The sequence below is a fragment of the Thamnophis sirtalis genome, unplaced genomic scaffold, assembly GCF_051295495.1.
Source record: "Thamnophis sirtalis isolate CommonGarterSnake01/CBP01778 unplaced genomic scaffold, rThaSir2_p1.2 scaffold_15, whole genome shotgun sequence".
Lineage (NCBI taxonomy): Eukaryota > Metazoa > Chordata > Lepidosauria > Squamata > Natricidae > Thamnophis > Thamnophis sirtalis.
In genome coordinates this window covers 17,517,484-17,538,747 of record NW_028261395.1, presented here as the reverse complement: position 1 = coordinate 17,538,747, position 21,264 = coordinate 17,517,484, and the positions used below count along the sequence as shown (strand labels likewise).

The 21,264-nt window shown below is 42.5% G+C and overlaps 1 protein-coding gene across 1 annotated transcript in view; it reads left to right on the top strand.

The window, feature by feature from the left end:
• Positions 1-890: 890 nt before the first annotated feature.
• Positions 891-21,264, top strand: part of SH2D4B (SH2 domain containing 4B) — a 100,030-nt gene continuing 79,656 nt past the window's right edge. The window contains exon 1 of the mRNA XM_014065029.2: positions 891-1,074. Coding sequence (XP_013920504.1) covers positions 891-1,074 — 184 coding nt within the window. The remainder of the gene's footprint in view (positions 1,075-21,264) is intronic.

The window sequence follows — 21,264 nt, the reverse complement described above, 5'->3', positions numbered from 1 at the left end:
AAGCAGCCAAAGGTCACTGTTGGCTTAAAAAGCAATCTTGTTTCCTTCTCTTTCCCTGCAATGGAAAATACATTGATGGGTGAAAAGACTTAGTGCACTTCAGCTGCCAAAGGCTAAATTAATATTAATTACCTGCCCTATGAATCTGGAAAGGCAGCCTCCCTCCATCTTTCTCTCCATCCCTTTCTGCAAGATGAGAAATCATTTTTCATTAGCGGATGCTGAATCACTGTGCTGGTGTTTTTGTTGTGTGTTGTGTATTGTTGACAGTAACTAAACATGACCCTGGAGTGAGCAGGTGGTAGCATAGGTTACAGCGATGAAGGGATTCAGGTGTTCATCTATTCCAAGGGGAGATCAGTTCTCGGAGATGACATGGATATCACTGGTGTAGCTGTTACTTTTACCCATGACATCACTGATTAAAAAAAAGGGGGGGAAAAGCAGCAGAGGGATGTATACTCGGTGCAATGCCGGGTACTGTACTACACACGGAGCAGAAACCAGGTGCCATATTCTGATTTTAAAAACATTCTGAACTCTCCTCCGGCAACTAACGAGCAAACATCTCTTGTTTCTTGTCTGCCTTTTGGGCACATACAATAAGCCTTGGCTCCAACCTTCTTATGCCATATCTGTTGATGGATGAAACCCTCAAGAGTTGTTTTTGGGATCCCTAAAGGAATGCCAGGGGATAGGAAGGAACCCCACAACACTTACCAGAAGTATCCCCCCTTCTGTTTTGTTTTTCCCTCATTGGTTCTGAAAAAAAATATCGGATTTTCACCCGGTAGGCTTGGACGGAACTTGAGTGACTTTAAGCTGAGCCTCCTTTCTTCCCTTCTCCTTGCTTTTTGAAGACTCTACCTGTCTGGTAGCTCAGCCTGGCCATGCTGCAGCAAATTTTGCGAGACCTGTACATCGATCCGGAGCTTCTGGCGGAGCTGAACGAAGAACAGAAACACATCCTCTTTTACAAGATGAGGGAAGAGCAAGTCAGGCGATGGGAAGAAGGAGAGAAGGGATGCCAAGAAGGAGACGTTAGCCTGAAGAGGACAAGTAGATTTCAACAGAGTAAGATGGGCTATTTTTGTTTCCCTCTTGTCCATAGATCAATCCTGCAAAGTTGTGTACAGTCTACATATTCTTCTACTTAGCATTGCCCATTAATTCAATGGGTACAAATGAGGAAAATGATATTTACTGATTTATTGACTTATTGACTGACTGGCTGACTTACTGACAGATGGTTGGTTCGTTAGTTCATTCATTCATTCATTCATTCATTCATTCATTCATTCATTCATTCATTCATTCCCTGCCTTTGTTAATCTAGTAGCTTGCGATGTCAGTGTTGCGGGGAGTGATCTTAGAGGTTGCTTGGTTGGGCAGTTTACTGTTAGTTTGTTCCTTGATTGGGGTATTGTTTACTTCTTGACTGTTGGTATGATGTTAATCTTGGAGATAATCTCTGCTCATCTTGGTGTTGAATCGCTGGTGGGGAGGTGTTTTTGGTCCTTCTGTTCACTTTTAGGTAAGGCCCTAGAAGAGGGAACCCCAATAGGGGTGGGTTTCAAATTTTTTTTACTACTGGTTCTGTGGGTGTGGCTAGATGGGGGCATGTGACTGAGTGGGAGTGGCCAACTTGATGTCATTCACGCCCATGCCCACTCAGTTCATATGCCCCCCCACCTAGCCATGCCCACAGAACCAGCGAAAATTTCTGTTTTGTCAGCTGGGAGGCTGGCAAAGAAGCCTCGCTTTCCCACTGCTGCAGCTGCTTCTCCCTCAGTGCCAAATGATCCATGTCCCCTCTACACACACACACAAACACACACACACACACACAATCTATCTGTTTTGTGCAGCTGGGAGGGTGTGCGTGAGCAGGGAGACACCCCTCAAGCGAGCACCAAAGCACAGCAAAGACGCACGCAGGGCAGGTGGCTGCTCACTTAAGGAGGGTCTTAACAGGATGCAAAAGGACTCGGCTTCTCTCCTGCACTAAGGCTCCAGCCATCACCTTGCTGTGTTATTCTGAGCAGAGGCGGAAGAACGGCAGGGCTTTGGGGCTGGCTGGTGGGGACAGGGGCCTGTAGGCTAGCATGAATGTTGGTTCCACCACAAAACTGCGTTCGACTAAAGCGCGCTCGACGAAACCGCGTAGCTGACGTCATCACAGGGCGACAACAGCGCGGAGACAGAAGCACGCTGTAAACGCTAAACCTAAAATTAACCCCTAAACCTAAACCTAACCCCCCTAAACCTAATCCTAAACCTAACCCTAACCCTAACCCTTAACCTAACCCTAAACCTAACCCTAAACCTAACCCTAAACCTAACCCTTAACCTAACCCTAAACCTAGCCCTAACCCTTAACCTAACCCTAACCCTAACCCTAACCCTAACCCTAACCCTAACCCTAACCCTAACCCTAACCCTAACCCTAACCCTAACCCTAACCCTAACCCTAACCCTAACCCTAACCCTAACCCTAACCCTAACCCTAACCCTAACCCTAACCCTAACCCTAACCCTAACCCTAACCCTAACCCTAACCCTAAACCTAAACCTAAACCTAAACCTAACCCTTACCTTAACTTGAATCGGCTTGCTTTCAAAGCACTATTTAAAGTGCCCTTCTTTCTCCGCGCTCGCTGTTGATGACGTCAGCGACGCGGTTTAATCGGGCGCGCTTTAGTCGAGTGCGGTTTTGTCGTGTCATGTGAATGTTTACCTGTGTGTAGGCAGCTACATTGGCTTTGTCCTTAAAGGCTGCTGCTCCGCACCTTTTGATCTTTCTCGGGCGTGGAGAAAAGCGACCCTGTGAAGGGACTGAGCCTCCTGCTGAACTTGGAAGTGAGAGACTTCTTTTCCACCCAGCCACTGGTGCAGGACACCAAAAAGATCTCTGGTCGCTGCTGCCATTTTCGCACATGCTCAGTTTTCTTCTCACTGGCTGGAGGACTTTTTGGCACCCTGCAGCCAGCGGCTGGGGGGAAAAGAAGCCTCCAATACTCCGGCACTCAAAGAGGCAACTGAGAGGCTTCTTTGCCAGCCAGCAGCTTCCCAGCTCCAGTCAGCTTGCCATCTGACAGATGCAGCTGGGTGAGTGAACAGCAACTAGGGGACTGGTTCGGGGATGTGGACAGCCTTTGGAGAGCCAGCCCCAATTTTCACTACCAGTTTGGCCGAATCAGTCCAAATCGGTAGGAACCCACCTCTGATCCCCAACCTCCTGGCCATAGACTGGAAGAAGTCCGTGGCTCACCCAGAACCAAGTTTTGCAAAGGAGTGAAGCCCCATCTGTGCATGTGCAGGATCAAGACAGCGCATGAAATCACACATCCTCAAGTCTGTAGAAAAACCTCCCCCCATGGAACTGTTCCCTGGCACTGGTGCCGTTGCCTTGGAATACAAAGTAAGAGCAAACTCCACTCCTTTTTGGCACTGATGATGTTACCTATTTGGGTAATGAAATGTTACCCAAATAGAAAAGCACTGAGCTCAGAGAGGACCAAGGACCCCTCAGACATTTTCTGCTTTACAGGGCTTGGAAATGGAGGTTGTTTAGGTTGGGTACCTTTTTCTTTTCAGCATCCTTACTTAATCTCGGCTCATTCCTTTGGGCTTAACGATATGGTGTTTTCACTTCGCTGGGAAATTTTTTATTCCCTTTTAAAGGGTGCACTTTAAAAGGAACAATTCACACCTCCAACAAATAACCTTGTTATACGATCTGTGCTGCATGACAGACCTGAGCAATGTGGCAGAACATGAAAAGTTATTAAATAGCTCACATTATGTTTAAGCTGCTAGAAGTTCGGCGTGGCACATTATAATGGATATTTAATGCAGTATTAATGCAATCTTCCTTTTTTCTCTCCTGCCAATAAGATAAGAAGACAGAGCTTTTCATTTTGCAATCACCGACAAACAGTTCCTAGAAACTTTGGAGAAAATCAGACAGAGAGATGAGGCAGCTCTGTAGAGCAGAGCTTCCCAAAACGAAGTCCTTTCGGTCAATGGCTGAAAAGGAAAATAAATAGAATGTTCTGCTTTATAATCTAGCCAGAAGGAGAATACCAAGCTTCTGGAAAATCCAGAGGCTTCATCTTTTCTGTGGACGCTTCATTGTGGAGGCTGAGATTGCAAATTTCAAATCTCTTTTGAGCCAGAAGATTTAGACTTTGAATTTGAAGACAATAACAAAGGGACCGTAGAGGTCTTCTAGTCCAATCCCTTGCTCAGGCAGGAACCCCTATATACCTTTTCATATAAATGGTTGTCTTCTAAAAACTTCCAGTGATGGAGCACCCACAAATTCAGGAGGCAAGCCGTTCCACTGATTGATTGTTCTCATTGTGAGGACATTTCTCTTTAGTTCTAGATTGCTTCTGTCCTTGATCAGTTTCCATCAAACTTAGTTTTTCCCATTTTCCAGAATTCTCCAACCAACAGAAGCGTTGCTAGGAATTCTGGTCTTTGTGTGTGTATGTGTGTGTAAAGTCCACACACTTGGAGGTTACCGAGACTGAGTTAGGTCTAGAACAAGACTATAGAACAAGACTATCAAGGAGAGAAGTGACCTAAAACTAAGGAGAAATTTCTTGACAGTGAGAACAATTAACAGTGGAACAGGTCACCTTCAGAAGTTGGGGCATTCCATCCCTGGAGGTTTTTAAGAAAAGATTAGACACCATTTGTCTGAAATGCTACAGGGTCTTTTGCTTGAGCAAGGGGTTGGACTAGAAGACCTCCAAGGTCCCTTCCAACTCTGTTATTCTTCATTCTTTAGAGAGGCTTATCCAGGTATGGACAACATGTAATGGTCACATTCCAAAAGGTGAATCAAAAGATATAAACTAGCAGAACTTTCATCTGAAGTGGAGATGGATGAAAACTTTCCTTGCAGTAGAGAGCAATATTTATGAGTCCAATACAATACCTACATAACTACGAGTAAATTCCACAAAATAAAATTTGACTTGCTTCTCCGTAGACATGTAAAGTGGCATGCTGTGATTTCTTTCTAAGATTTACTGGCTGGCTGTAGCTGGTACATCTAGGGGCAGTGTAAAATAAAAACACAGATCAATCCATATAAATGAAAGAAAAGCACATTCAAATAAAACCGTAGATTAGAAATAGAATAACATCTGAGAATAACCACATTAAAAACACACACATTATTTAAGAAGACCCGAGAATTAAACCTCTTAAAAAAAAAACACTGCTACAGGTAGTGCACAACTTGCAACAATTCATTTAGTGACCATTCAAAGTTACAATGGTACTGAAAGTGATTTCTGTCTGTTTTTCACACTTATGACCGTTGCAGCCTCCCCATGGTCACATGACCAAAATTCAGACACTTGGCAATTGACTTATATTTATGATGATTGCAGTATCTGCGAGTCATTTGATTATCTTTTGACATCTTCTGACAACCAAAATCAACGAGGAAGCCAGATTCATTTAACAATCATCTTACTAATTTAATAACTGGAGTGATTCATTTAACAACTGTGGCAAGAAAGGTCTCAAAATTGGGCAAAATTCACGTAACAACTGTTTCATTTAGCAACAGAAATGTTGGACTACAATTGTGGTTGTAACTCCAGGACTATTTGTATGAGAAGATCAAAAGGCCTGAGATAATAAGATTTTTCCTGGCACTGAAATATTTGTGCTGGACATAATTGGGGAAATCTTCAAGAAGCCTATCCAGGAAGAAAAGAGCCACTATTATAAAAGTCTTTTCCTAAGTAGTTTTTGGCCAAACTACAGCCAAGAGAGCTCCTAGAACAAAATGTTTGATGATAGTCTTCAAGGAAGGATGGTCTTGCTTCAATAATTGCAGGGAGACAAAACCAGAACAGAGAGGAAAGGTCAGCCTCATTTACCACTGATTACTTTGTGCTTAGAGTGGTCTCTCTCTCTCTCTGTGTCTGTGTGTGTGTGTTTGTGTTTTGATTTATTTATTCTCTATGCCCTGACACTGTGTTTTGATTCAAACATGGGTGGAAGATAGATTCAGACTTCGTTGTATTCCCATTTCATGGGAGATGGAAATATGCCAGAATGTTTTTCTCATCATTTAGGCAGCCTCTAAATGATTAAGAGAAAAATCACAATTACAGTATCAATGTTTCTTCCACCTTATAGTTTGAAGTAGCAACCAGTTAGTTAGTTAGAAACATCCAGTTGGGTTCCATATGAAATGGAATGGAATGCAGAATAGAATAGAATGGAATGGAATGGAATGGGATGGGATGCAGAATAGAATAGAATGGAATGGGATGGGATGGGATGCAGAATAGAATAGAATAGAATAGAATGAAATGGAATGGAATGAAGAATAGACTAGAATGGAATGCAATGCAATGGAATGCAGAATAGAATAGAATAGAATGGAATGGAACGCAGAATAGAATAGAACGGAATGGAATGGAATGCAGAATAGAATAGAATGGAATGGGATGCAGAATAGAATAGAATAGAATGGAGTGGAATGGAATTCAGAATAGAATAGAATAGAATAGAATGGAATGCAGAATAGAATAGAATGGAATGGAATGCAGAATAGAATAGAATAGAACGGAATGGAATGCAGAATAGAATAGAATGGAATGGAATGCAGAATAGAATAGAATGGAATGGAATGCAGAATAGAATAGAATGGAATGGAATGCAGAATAGAATAGAATAGAATGGAATGGAATGCAGAATAGAATAGAATGGAATGGGATGCAGAATAGAAGAGAATAGAATGGGATGAGATGCAGAATAGAATTGAATGGAATGGGATGCAGAATAGAATAGAATAGAATGGAATGGAATTCAGAATAGAATAGAATAGAATGGAATGGAATGCAGAATAGAAATGAATAGAATGGAATGGAATGCAGAATAGAATAGAACAGAATGGAATGGAATACGGAATAGAATAGAACGGAATGGGATGGGATGGAATGCAGACTAGACTAGACTAGACTAGACTAGACTAGACTAGACTAGACTAGACTAGACTAGAGCAGAGCAGAGCAGAGCAGAGCAGAGCAGAGCAGAGCAGAGCAGAGCAGAACAGACGAGAGAAGAATAGGCTTTATTTGGCCAAGTGTGGTTAATCACATAAGGAATTGTCTCCTGTAAGAGATAAAAGTGGAAAAGTGCTATTTTGTGTCCAGTGGCAAATCCAGAGGATTGTTTTTCAAAGAACATGACAGTAATTTCCTTCATATTTCCATCCATATGATTCCTTGATATGATTCTTTTTCACCTATCCCCTGCTTGCATCACATGCCCCAAACTGAGACTCATTATCTAAGCCAATCTATATGAGATTTTTAAGACATGCCTCTTCAGTTGACTTGGCAACAATTCACAAGTTTGATTTTGAATTTGGAAGCTGCTTTCCTAGGTTGGTTGACTTCATTCATACAAGCACTTCTCAACCATCATGGATTACTTTCAGCTTCTCCCTCTCCTTTTGACTTTAGCACCAAGAGGAACCCTACCTGGGCTCTGACGTCCTATAGCATTAGTCTCAACCTCACTAAAGTAACATTGTATCATGGAGAACATTCTTCTACCATAGAAAATACCAGCTACATGGTTTAACATGTGTCTGAAATTAAATAATCAGTCAAAACAATTGTTCAAAAATTATCAAATGGAACTGTTGGCTTTGGGCCACATCACTCAATTGCTCATCAATTTAGCTTGTGTCAAAATTATAGAATTCAAGTAATACTCTGATTATGTCAGTAATTAGCCGTGACTTCCATTTTTTGTTAACAGAGCAGTTTTGTTAATCAACTGCTGTCATCAATTATATAATAATTAAAGTATACTTAAAAATCTGATCTTGAAGGGTTGAACAGGATGATCAGAGTGATTTTACTGATGCTAAGAGAATTGCAGGTTTTAGAAAATAATGTTGTAGAATTGTGCAGCATCTGGCTGGGTTTTGGCAGGGTAAAAATTTGCATCTTTCTTTACATTAATAACTGTGTATGTGTGAGACTGGCAGCATGTTTTGAAATTCCACTTTGTTGGGAGAAAAATGCTAGTTTCAAATGGATGAAGAGGCTCTAAATGATCATTTTATTTAGCAAAACTAACAAGTTACATTGAGTGTGTTGCATCTATGCCATGCCACCTCTCTGCCTTGTAGGACTACACAAAATCTATATAGGTGGTTTCATCAAAGAATTACAGAAAAAGTGCACATTATACTGGAATAACCACCACCACTAAATACTTAGAAATAGCACAGGAAAAAGAAATGTGTGTATTTCTCAGATGTGAGAGGCGACAAAAATGGCACCGAAGATCCTTGATCGCAGGCTCTGCTGCCACTGCTTTATTGTTATTCTAGCAAGTTGCCTTCTTCCCTTTTTCACAATTGCAACAGAAAAGAGATAAGTGCCTCTTACCTGTTGCAGAGTACATTCCCAGGTCCTCAACAACTTCCAAGGACATTAAAATAGGACATAAATTCTAAGCTATGTGGGTACTCCTGACAAATCTTTAATTGATCTTTAATTATGTAGCACCTCACAGTGATAATTGATCAGGGGTTCTATAAGATATACACATCACACTTAGTAGGTAGAAAGCACAAAATATGTATGGAAATCAATTCTATATGACTATCTACTGAAATGGGATGCAAGGACTTAGGACAATATTTTTTAGTGGAGGTTGCAATGGTAACCAATACAAGCTATAGGTACTCAGAGAAAATGCAGCATTTCTAATAAATGTGGGTAGACTATAATATTCTCCATATATGAATACAGTGCTACCTTGCTACTCAGTGTTAATTGGTTCTGATAAGTACCAAAAATGGTGAGTACCAAACAAATCCCCCCCCAAGGAATAATGTAGTGAATTACAAGACAGATGACACTGACAGGTTTCAGTTTGTGCATTGAGTACCAAACAAACGATGAATAGAGGAACAAAATGTTTGTGTCAAAATGTGTTGAGTATCACATTTAATGAATTGCAAAGCAGTTGAGTATTGAGCTACTGTTGTAGTCATCAACTCTATACATTGGAATGTATTGAGCAGGTCTGAAAAAGTGAGTGTGAATGGGGATAGATAGATAGATAGATAGATAGATAGATAGATAGATAGATAGATAGGTAGGTAGGTAGGTAGGTAGGTAGGTAGGTAGGTAGGTAGGTAGGTAGGTAGGTAGATAGATAGATAGATAGATAGATAGAATAACTTTATTGTCATTTTGAATGTACACTAATGAGCATACATTAAAATAAAATTTCATTGCATACAACTCTCGAAGGGTCACCACCTCCAATATACACTACATAAACATGACAAAACAAATAAAAACAAAATTTTGCATATACCCACATATATTACATTACCCAGAGAAACAACACAGTCTCCATGTGTACATGGAGAAAAAAATGCATCTTGTGAGTTTGCCAGAGGGATGGCATATAGGGAACAAATTGAAATTGACCTATAAGGTTTCTACCAGGACTTCTGTTCAAGTCTGAATTCTCAATCTACCATCTCAAGCTGGCTATGGCCACTAATTAGAATGGATTACACCTTCCAGCATCCTTACTGATCTGCTTTGAAAGCTGTGGACAAGAACTATACTTTGCCTGATTATTTCCAACAGTCAGAAAATGTCTCCCTGCTCCATATTTTGTTAACATATTAAATAATTTAAAAGGATTGGCATACTGAGAAAAGTCTGAAGGAACTTGTTGGCCAATAGTCTTTTAAAAAATAAAATAACCAACAATGAGCATGTGGCAGTTGTACAGAGTTGTTTTGCTGAGTGATACACTTGGCCAGAGCTAAATACTGTGTTTCCCTTACTCAGAAAGTAAGTCCTAGCTTGATTTTTACAGGTGTACCCAATATAAAGATTGGGGGGGGGGTGTTTCCCCAGATGTGCCAATATGACATCTCTAATAAAATGGAACTTTGAGGAAACTCAACCCTCGGAGTCTTCTTTTGTTGGGGGTGTTGCTTGGAATCCTGACATAAGACCCTGCCGACTCCAGGGTGCACGGATAAAAATGGAGCTAGGGTGGGGATGAAGGGGTGGAGCTGCCCCACTTCTTACCTTGGACAGTTGCAGCCAGGTCTCGCACACCTTGGCCCATTTCTTCTGCGGCAAGGCTTTCCTGAAGGCCGATAACAGAGCTCCCGATCAATGCAGAGCTCTGTTTTTGGCTGCAGATGCCTTCAGGAAAGCCTTGCTGGTCTTGCCGGATGAAGATGTTCCTGAAGGCCTCTGATAGCAAAAAAAGAGGGTAGGGGGTGACATGCGCACATTGAGGTGAGTCAGGGGATGACAAGCCTCCCCCCTGAAAATAAGACTTGGTGTCCTTTTTGGTGGCAAAAATATAAGACAGGGTCTTATTTTTGGGGAAACATGGTAGAATATCTACCCTGAGAGTGCTTGCCAAATCAGAAGCTGAGCGTATCACCCATAGAGAAGGACTGAGACAAGTAGAAAATCTTCTCTATTTGAACTGAATACTTAAGGAGAGACACATTGGGGATTATGAGCAGATTTTTCTGAATGGAAGAAGGAAGACAGAACAACATTTCCTTCTTGGAATTGCTGAAATGCTGGAAGCAAGTTTTGAGCTGAAGGAAAAGGTGAAAGGCAAAAGGCCCCCTCCCCTGAAATTGCAATCTCTATAGAGAGCTTGTATTTTCAGGTATTTGCTAGTGCATGAGAAGTAATGGAAGCAGCTTAGCTAGTAAAATTCTCAAAACATGCTTGCTCAATTGCATGCAACTTCATGCAAAGGAAACCTGATGGTTGCAAGAGCAGGGAACAAATTACCACACAATGGTTTGAGGAAAAATGTTGGCATGCTATGCTATTTGTTACTGGAAATTAAGGGCAAATATGCTGATGATTGCTAGACAGTATTAACAAATCTTTTGTAAGGTTACAGACTGACCTGAGAGGAGACATAGAGGAGATATTTAAGGAGAACTATCTGTAAAAACTGTACTGTTGAAGGAGTGGCCTTTGCAAAGGCCTAGTAGGAATAAACCTCCTGTGGTGTCCTTTCTTCTACCTAGAACAGGGGTGTCAAACTTGATTTCATTGATGGGAGCATTAGGGTTATGTTTGTCCTCATGTGTGTGTGTGTGTGGTCAGGTTGGGCATGGCCAGCTTGATGTCACTCATGTTGGGGGGCGCCTGTGATGGCCCAAGCACTCTGCCAATGAAAATGTGCTCCCGAGCTCCGTTTCTGGCTGGGACAGCCTCCTGAAACCCTCTGCCAGTATAAACGGAACTGCGGCCCTCCTGAGCTCCATTTTCATTGGCAGAGGCACTGTGGATCAGTCCTTCGCTGTTTCCAGGGCAGCCCCACTGGCCAGATCTAAGCACCCCATGGGCCAGATCTGGTCCATGGGCTTTTACACCCCTGGTTTAGAATAAAGCTTTTGCAAATCTTCACCTCAAGGTGTGGTTTATTGGGCATTGCATACTGGGAAGAACCAGTTTTCTGAGACAACAGACCCTTAGTTTTGTATGGGTGTGGGTCCAAGTGTGTAAGCTTAGTATTGCTTTGCTTACCTAGCCTTTGTGTTCTTCAAATCTCAGTAATAGGTTTTTAATATGGTGATACCAGAGGTGGATTTCTGCTGGTTCGCTCCGGATTGGGCAAATTGGCAGTGGCGGCAGCAGGAGGCTCCTCCCACCCATCTGGATGCTTCTGCGCATGCACAGAAGCATCGTGTGCGTACATGAACACAAGCAAAATGGTAGTAAAATAAATTGAAACCCACCACTGGATCATACAGTTATTGCCCTGTGCTGCTTCTGTGTTTAGAAGGCATGGTAATGTATAATGGTCTCCCAGCTCACATCCTCTGGTTCTTTATTCTGAAATCCATACTTAATTATGCACAGCATACCATTACATGACATGCAATATTTTTTTGGGGGGGGGAAGTATTCTTAAGAATAATTTCATTCAAATCAGGAATCTACTTACAAGTGCTTCACCTGCGAGAGTCATAATTTATACATGTGTGAGCTATTCATCTAAACTGGCCTGTATTCACATGCAGAAATTGGATTCTCAGTAAGGGAAATAGAACGCAAATTGGCTGAAAGCCATCTCTTTCAAAATACCTAGGAACTCAAACTCCCAAAGTTTCAAAAGATCTAACTGGATAATTGTTACAGGTATTCATAAACGATTCCGGCTGAAAACAACAATACTAAATAATGCAGTTGGAGAACATCAAGCAAGAAGTTAAATGTAAACCCCAGCATATTTTGTGACTAGGTCTGTAACTAAGAGTCTCTGGCCATAAGGCCTGGGAGAATTGGAACCTGAAGGATAACATTGATATGGCAGAAATCCTTGCTGTTTGGTTCAGCTGTGTGGTTTTGAGTTTATTGGCCTTTTCCATCTCTCTGTTTCGTCATATACTTGTCTGGTTCAGTGGTGGGTTTCCATTTTTTTTACTACCGGTTTGCTTGTGCGCGACGCTTGTGTGAGATGCTGTGCATGCATGCAGAAGCGTCTGGGTGGGTGGGCGGAGCCTCCTGCTGCCGCCACTACTGGTTTGCCCGATCCGGCCCGAACTGGGATCAACCCACCTCTGGTCTGGTTCCTAAGTGCTAGCTGGTATGAGTAGATCTGGAGTTCCTGTAACTTTGGCAAGCTTCTTATACCCTAATTTCTCCCTTTGTTGTCGGATTTAAAACTAAAACCTATCATTGTTTTTCCAGTGTAGGGTTTGGACTAGAACCACACCTACCTACAATGATCCTGATGGTCCTGTCTAAGGTGGCAGGGGGGAGAAGTGAAGGCTGGGGAGGGGAAAATGGGACCTCTTTTCAATCAAACATGTGGTGGATGCTTACCTGCATGTCTTAGGTGGAACAGGTGGCCAGATACCCTACAACACTGGTAAACGATGTAGAAATTTACAGATGTCTGGCTGGATTTGGGCAGACTTGTGATATACATTAATGACTGGACCATTACTAAGAACTGTGGTAGCACAGTGTTGAGAATGTAGAATTGCATGTTGACTCTGCCACTGCCAAGAGTTCGATTCTGAAGGATGACTCAGCCTTCCATCCTTCCAAGGGGGGTAAAATGAGGACCCAGATTGTTGGGGGCAATACACTGATTCAGTAAAACTCCTGGTGCTGTAAAGACTATGAAGTGTTGTTGTTGTTAGTTGTGAAGTCATGTCCAACCCATCGCAACCCCATGGACAATGTTCATCCAAGCCTTCCTGTCTTCTACCATCCTCCATTTAAGCTCACACCTACCTATTGACTCCATCCAGCCACCTCATTCTCTGTCATTCCCTTCCTCAATCTTTCCCAATCTTTCTTCTCCAGTGACTCCTTCCTTCTCATTAGATGGCCAAAGTATTTGAGTTTCATCTTCAGGATCTGGCCTTCTAAAGGGCAGTCAGGGTTGATCTCCTCTAAGACTGACCGGTTTGATTGTCTTGCAGTTCCAGGGACTCGCAGGAGTCTTCTCCAGCACCAGAGTTCAAAGGTCTCAATTCTTTGTTGCTCAGCCTTCCTTATGGTCCAACTTTCACAACCATACATTGCAACTGGGAAAACCATAGCCTTCATTATATGCACTTTGGTTGGCAGGGTGATGTCTCTGCTTTTTTAGTATGATGTCTAGATTTGCCATAGCTTTCCCCTCCAGGAGCAATTTCTTCACTGCAATCTCCTTCTGCGGTGATCTTGGAGCTCAGGAAAATAAAATCTGTCACTACCTCCATTTCTTCTCCATCTAATTGCCAGGAATTGAGAGGGCGCATGCCATGATCTTAGTTTTTTTAATATTGAGTTTGAAGCCAACTTTTGCACTCTTCTTCTTCACCCACATCAAGAGGCTCTTTAGTTCCTCTTCACTTTCTGCCATTAGAGTGGTATCATCTCCATATCTGACATAGTTGATATTTCTCCCAGCAATCTTAATTCCAACTTTTCATTCATCTAGCCCTGCCTTTCTCATGATGTGCTCTGCATATAACTTAAATAGGCAGGGTGACAGTATACAGCCTTGCTGGACTTCTTTCCCAATTTTGAACCAATCAGTGGTTCTGTGTCCAGTTCTCACTGTTGCTTCTTGATCCACATATAGGTTCCTCAAGAGACAAATAAGATGGTTTGGTTCTCCCATCTCTCTAAGAATTTACAACAATTTGTTGTGATCCACACAATCAAAAGCTTTAGCATAGTCAATGAAGCAGAAGTAAATGTTTTTCTGGAATTCCCTAGCTTTCTCCATGATCCACCTTATGTTGCCAATTTGATCTCTAGTTTCTCTCCCTCTTTGAAATCCTGCCTGTACTTCTGGTAGTTCTCGATCCACATACTGCTGGAGCCTAGCTTGTAGGATTTTGAGCATAACTTTACTAGCATGTGAAATGAGTGCAATGGTATGATAGTTTGAGTGTTTTTTGGCATTGCCTTTCTTTGCATTTGGAATGTAAACTGACCTTTTCCAAGCCAGTGGCCACTGTTTCTTTCCCCAAATTTGCTGGCAAATTGAGTATTGCACTTTTACTGCATCATCTTTCAAGATTTTGAATAGCTCAGCTGGAATACTGTCACCTCCACTAGCTTTGTTGTTGTTGTTCAGATTTCGTAAGGCCCACTTGACTTCACATTCTAGGATGGCTCAAGGTCAGTGACCACCCCATCGCGGTTATCAGTGATGTTAAGTTCGTTCTTATATAGTTCTTCTGTGTAATTTTGCCACCTCTTCTTAATCTCTTCTGCCTCTATTAGGTCCCTGCCATTTGGGTCCTTTATCATGCCCATCTTTGCATGAAACGTTCCCTTCATATCTCCAATTTTCTTGAAGAGATCTCTGGTCCTCCCTATTCTATTGTTTTCTTCTATTTCTTTGCACTATTCATTTCAGAAGGCATGCCACTTTATGAAGTGATATATAATTCTAAACACTATTGCTGTTGCTACTATAGTGAGGAGCTTCTTCTTCTCTTCCTCTTCTCCTTTTCTCCTTCTCCTCCTCTCCTTCTTTCCTCCTCTGCTTTCTCTTCCTCCTCTGTCTCTCCTTCTTCTTCTTCTCTCCTCTTCCTTCTCTCCTCCTCCTCCTTTCCTCCTCTTCTTTCTTCCTCCCTCCTCCTCTTCTCTCCTTCTCCTGCTCTTCTCCTCTTTTTTCCTCCTCCTTTTCCTCCTCCTCCCCCCTCCTCCTCCAAAAAGGCAAGCCTGTCCTAGCAAGTACTACCAAAGGCAAGCATCAACACCATTTTAATGTGTGTCTAGGAGAAGGACATCCATAGGTGCAGAGATAAGTGGGGGGAAGCACCACGTTATAGAAGCTTCCTGCATCAGTTTTTATCAGGAAACTCTATCAAGTGTAGAAGTCCTTTAATTTTTCCAGTGATTCCTAAAGCCACATTTTAGTTAAACACTAATTAAATTAGCAGTTAATCTGTCATAGAATAGAATGATGGAAAACTACCTGAATACTGCATTTGGCTGAGTGTTGCAACTTTGTCTAATGAGAGGTATATCTCTGAGATGTGATATTTGGTTGGGCTTGCAATAGACTTTCTGAAAAAGGGAATCACTTTCTGGAGGTGAAGATGGCTAGCAATTAGGATTTGTCAGGGGTGCCATAGTTGCTAAAAACAATGATAAATTATCCTGCTTACAGTAAGCTGATTCCAGCAATATTTAATCAACTCCAGCTCCAGTTATTTTAGATAGTGTTTAATTAGCAACATGAATGCACATGAATATAGGCATCAAATGAGAAAAGCATGCCCTCCTTGTATCCACTTGACTCTGGGCACAGGTTTTCTTATAATATGGTAAATATCTGTAGCTCGGGTGTAGGATGAGGGTGGAGGTTGAGTTTGTGGGATGATTTCTGAATGTTTCATTACCAGGCTAGGTAATATATGCAACAGAATTGGGGGAATGTCAGTGTTTGTGTTCTGCTTATAAGGGCTTTGGGTGGTCAGTAGGTCTTGTGATGGGAGGATCACACCAGGTGAGGATCTAATGATGGATCTTGTGATGGGTCAGGTCAGGTGAGGGTCTTGTGAAGAGTCTTGCAATGGGTCTTGTCTTGTGAGAGGTTTTGAGATGGGGAGGTCACATTAGGTGAGGGTCATTGTGAGGTGAAATGCTGGTTGGGACTGGTTGTGGGTTGGTTGAAGGTTGGAGCTGTCGCTGGTTGATTGTGTGGGTGATTTGAATTCTCAGGGGTTCGTAGGCTGGTTGTAGGTTGATGTGTTTGTTGGTGGAATTACTTGTGGAGTGCGAGGCTTCGATAAACTCTCATGCATGGCAGCATGGCCAAGGATTTTTGTATTGATGCAATCAAATTGATGTTATTTGGGGTCAGTGTGGGTTATTAGGGATAGCGATTAGGGATTTTGGATTGAGGCATTTATTGCCAGCTGGGGATCATGGACCCTAGTTTTCAATTGACGTGATGTTTGTCCCATGTAGAATTAGTTGCAATCGTTAGAGTTGATTTTGTAAATTGTTTCTTTCATCCTTCTATATCTTGTCTTTGGTTCTGGATAATTCCTGGTGGAGTGTGGCTGTGGGTTTGTGGGCTGGTTTTCTTACATTGTCTAAAAAGGTCAGATTATACTGATAATTGTGGTATTTGCACACTTTGTTGCAACAGCTATCTATTGCAAGCTTCTTCAAACAAAGAAATGAACAGGTTGCAGGATTTTCAGACTTCGGCACTGACAACTAGGCATAAATAATTTATGTTTGGCCTCACTGTGACAATTTGTGGATTCATTTGGCCTTGTTATTTTCCATAGCTAATATCAAGTATGCAAGTGGCCAGAGGGCAGAGATACAAGGGGCCATTAGAAATTGATCCAATCATATTTAGTTTCAGGTATTTCTATAGCTCCTACTTCTGTGTAATGGAGGCTTGGTTGATTCTTTCCTTTCTAGGAATCTGTGTTTGGAACTGACTTGGATGACCAAAAACATTTATTATGGGGTGTTAAGGCAGCTCCCATCATTCAGAGGTGGCCTCTCTTGATGTGCAGTGCAAACAATAAACTTTATTCTTGCCGATGGAGGAGGTAGACAGGCCAAGCAAATAAAGACAACTCTTCACTATTTACCTGTCTTTGTATGCACTTCATATGCCAGTTCCATATAGTTTTCCATATGATGCCCATGTCATCAAGTAAGAATAATGAACCTCTTGGAAAAAATCCAACAAACCATGCTACATTGTCCAACAGAGAGTGAATCAGAAAAGATTTGGCCCAAGTAGAAGGTCCAAGATGTATCTCATGAAGGATGATGATACTGATAACAATTACAATGTGAACTGTTCAGTTGTGTCGAACTCTTGATAATTCTATGGTCCACTTCTCTCCACATCTTCTAATCTTTCACGTCTTCTTTGACCCAAAGGTGCTTTTTCAGGAGGCAACTGGACTTTCTGATTTTTCTTTGAAGACATGAAACTTCTTCAAAGAAAAATCAGAAAGTCCAGTTGCCTCTTGAAATAGCACCTTTGGATCAACCGTGACCTGGAAGACAGAGAATCTACATAGACACTTCTTTTTTTGAGTTGTTCTAGGCTCTGGATGGTATGAGCTTTGATGGTGTCCAGTCACCATGTTCTTTGGCAGCCTGGTTTCTTCCAAACTATAATTGTTTTTGTCAGCAAATTCCCCTCTTCTCATGGACTACCAACTAAGGGTCAGTTGGTTTACATTTTTATACAACTGATACAGGACTTTATTAAATTTTAGCACAATTTCCCCCTTCCTTCTTCTACAGCTTGATCTGCTATTTTAAAGCTGAAACATTATTTTATTTTTTATCTGGGAATGGTTTCATTGTCTTCATTTATAAATACCTCTGCAACTTTTCTGCCGAAAATTTTCACCAAGCTCCTTCTCCAATTTTCTTTGCACTTAAAACACATCACCTGGTAGAACAAGCAAGTACTTTTTAGTCGAAAGTGGCAAGAGTTACGTCTTTTCTTTCAGCTGAAGCAGAATGTTTGAAAAAAAAGAATAATAAAAACAACAATAATGAGCACCATTCCAATATTTGAAGGGCTCCTATAAAGACGAGGGGGTCAAACCATTTTCCAAAGTACCAATACACAAGACAAGAAACAATGGGTGGAAACTAACCAAGGAGAGAAGCAACCTAAGAACTAAGAAAAAATTTCCTAATGGTGACAACAACAACAATGGAACAACTGGCCTTCTGAAGTTGTGGGTACTCTTATCACTGGAGGCTTTCAAAAAGAGATTGGACAGCCATTTATCTGGGATCGTATAGGACCGTGCTGGCAAACCTATGGCACATGTACCAGAGGTGGCATGCAGAGTCCTTTTGTGCCATCACCAGCTGCACTTCCGGGTTCTGTCCCATGCGTGCACACCGACCAGCTGGTCCTCACGCATGTTGCCACCCAACCTACCCAGATGGTGCTAATAGAGTGACTTTCATAAGAAAGTCAGCTGAGCATATCCACTGTGAATTAACCATTGTCTTTTGCAAACTCTGAGATTTTTTTTAAAAAAAATCTTTGGGTTTTCCCCCCTCAAACCCGAGCTTGGAAAAGAACAACCTCAGCTTCTGGTGTGCACTGTATTAGGCAGGTCAGTTCATTCGAGATGAATGATTCTTCAAGAGCCCCATCTTGAACTTGCTATTGCTCTCTAAGGTCTTGTTTCTGCAGTTCATTGCGATGAATTTCAGCCAGAAGCCATTTCTATTAATCTGTTGTAGAAAGGACTGGAAAAGCGCAAGCAAATATTATGGTTCCAAAATGAGGATTCTCTACATTTTACCAGTACTAACGAAGCTTCATTTTCTGGGTTACATTAGTCATAGCCTTGTGCCTTATGGAAAGCTGATGCTGCAAATTGGGCTGCTGGAAGGAGAATTTGCCCTAATGTCATTTCTTGGATAGGGGCTAAAATCATTGGTGCTTGGAGCAATTCATCATTAAGCAGATAGTTCCTGGATTCTTTCTGTTCTTTTTTAGTCAGGAATTGGAGGTGGTGGTTTTTTAAAATGATTCTTCTTTACTGGAAGACTGTGTGTGTTAATAGGTTTAGATATTACATGGTTAAGCCTTGCATTCTTGGACTACAGCACTGGTTTCTATTTAGTTAGGTGCATTGAAGGTATTGATTGCAAAGTCTATGAAGGTTCTCCATCATCCAAGTCTTGGTTGTCCCAAAGATGTTTTTCAAAAGGCAACTGGATTTTCTTGGTGTTTTCCTTGAAAACCTATCTCTTCTCATGCAAAAACCTTCTTGAGTTCTGATTGAATGGTGAGGAATGGAAAGGTTTATATTCTTTTCAGTCATTTGGTCATTAGCACCTTTGGGGCTGTTGATTGTGATATAGGAAAACATGAGAAATATGGGACCAAGATTCCTGGCAGATAGTTCAGGTCCCTCCATTAAAGGGGTCCATTTGGTGGGACCACAAAGAACCTTCTCCATGGTGGTTCCCTCCCTTTGGAATATCATCCCCTTGGAAATAAGACTAGACCTCACTTTATCATTCCTTAAAATAGGTTTAGGTTTATTCGATTTATATGCCGTCCTTCTCCCAAGGACTCAGGGCGGCGTACAACATTAAAAGAAACACATAATACAAAAGTTAAAAAGAAATTAAATAGGATATCCCAAACCCAATTAAAATTGACAATGACATTTTTTTAAAAAAGAATTAAAATTAATAGTAATCAATAATTTGTTTTGTTTTGTTCAGGCCAGGCTGGCTTGCTGGAAAAGCCAACTTTTTAGGGCGCGTCGGAAGGACCGGAGGTCGGGGATTATACGAAGCTCCGGGGGTAGCTCATTCCAGAGGGGCGCTCCCACAGAGAAGGCTCTCCCCCTGGGGGTCACTAGCCGACACTGTCTGGCCGACGGCACCCTGAGAAGACCAACTCTGTGGGATCATACTGGACGATGGGAGGCTACCGGTGGCATGAGGTGGACTTGCAGGTACCCTGGGCCTAAGCCATGGAGTGCTTTAAAGGTCATAATTAGTACCTTGAATCGCACCCGGAAGACAACCGACAACTAGTGCAGGCCGCCTAAAAGGGGTGTAACATGAGAGTACCTGGATGCCCCCATGACAACCCGCACAGCCGCATTTTGGACTAGTTGAAGCTTTCGGGTGCTCTTCAAGGGTAGTGAGCGTTACAGTAGTCCAGGCGAGAAATGACGAGGGCATGAGTGACTGTGCACAGAGCATCCCGATCCAGGAAGGGGCGCAACTGACGTACCAGGCGAACCTGGTAAAATACCCCCCTGGTCACGGCTGTCAGGTGTTCTTCTAAACTAAGCCACATATCCAGGAAGACGCCCAGATTGCGGGCCCTCTCTGAGGGGGCTAAAATTTCTCCCCCTATCATCAAAGATGGAACAAGATGCACAAATCAGGATGACGGAAACCACAGCCACTCCATCTTGGAGGGATTGTGCTTGAGCCTGTTCCTCCCCATCCAGATCCGCACAGCCTCCAGGCATCGGGACATCACATCGAGGGCATCGTTTGGGTGGTTTGGGGTAGAGATGAAAAGTTGGGTATCATCAGCATATTGATGATACTGTACCCCAAAACCACGGATGATCTCACCCAGTGGTTTCATATATATGTTGAACAGGAGGGGTGAGAGAACCGACCCCTGGGGCACCCTACAAGTGACATGCCTCGGGATTGGTCCCTGCCCTCCAGTCAACACAAACTGCGACCGATCCAAAAGGTAGGAGGAGAATCAATGTAAAACGGTGCCCCCCACTCCCAACCCCTCGAGTTGTCACAGTAGGATACCATGGTCGATGGTATCGAAAGCCACTGAGAGGTCTAATAGGACCTGGACAGAAGAACAGCCCCTGTCCCGGGCCCACCAGAGATCATCAACCAACACGACCAATGCCGTCTCCGTGCTGTATCCAGGCCTGAAACCCGACTGAAATGGATCCAGGTAGACAGCTTCATCCAGGGACTGGGGAAGCTGACCTGCTACCACATTCTCAACAACCTTCGCTACAAAGCGAAGGTTGGAGACCGGACGATAGTTGGCTAAAGAAGCTGGATCCAGGGAAGGCTTCTTAAGGAAGGGCCTCACCACCGCCTCCTTTAAGGCGGTGGGAAAAAACCCCTCTCTCAATGAAGTGTTGGTAATCGCCTGGAGCCAGCCTCGAGTCACCTCCTGGGAAGCCGAGACTAACCAAGAGGGACACGGGTCCAG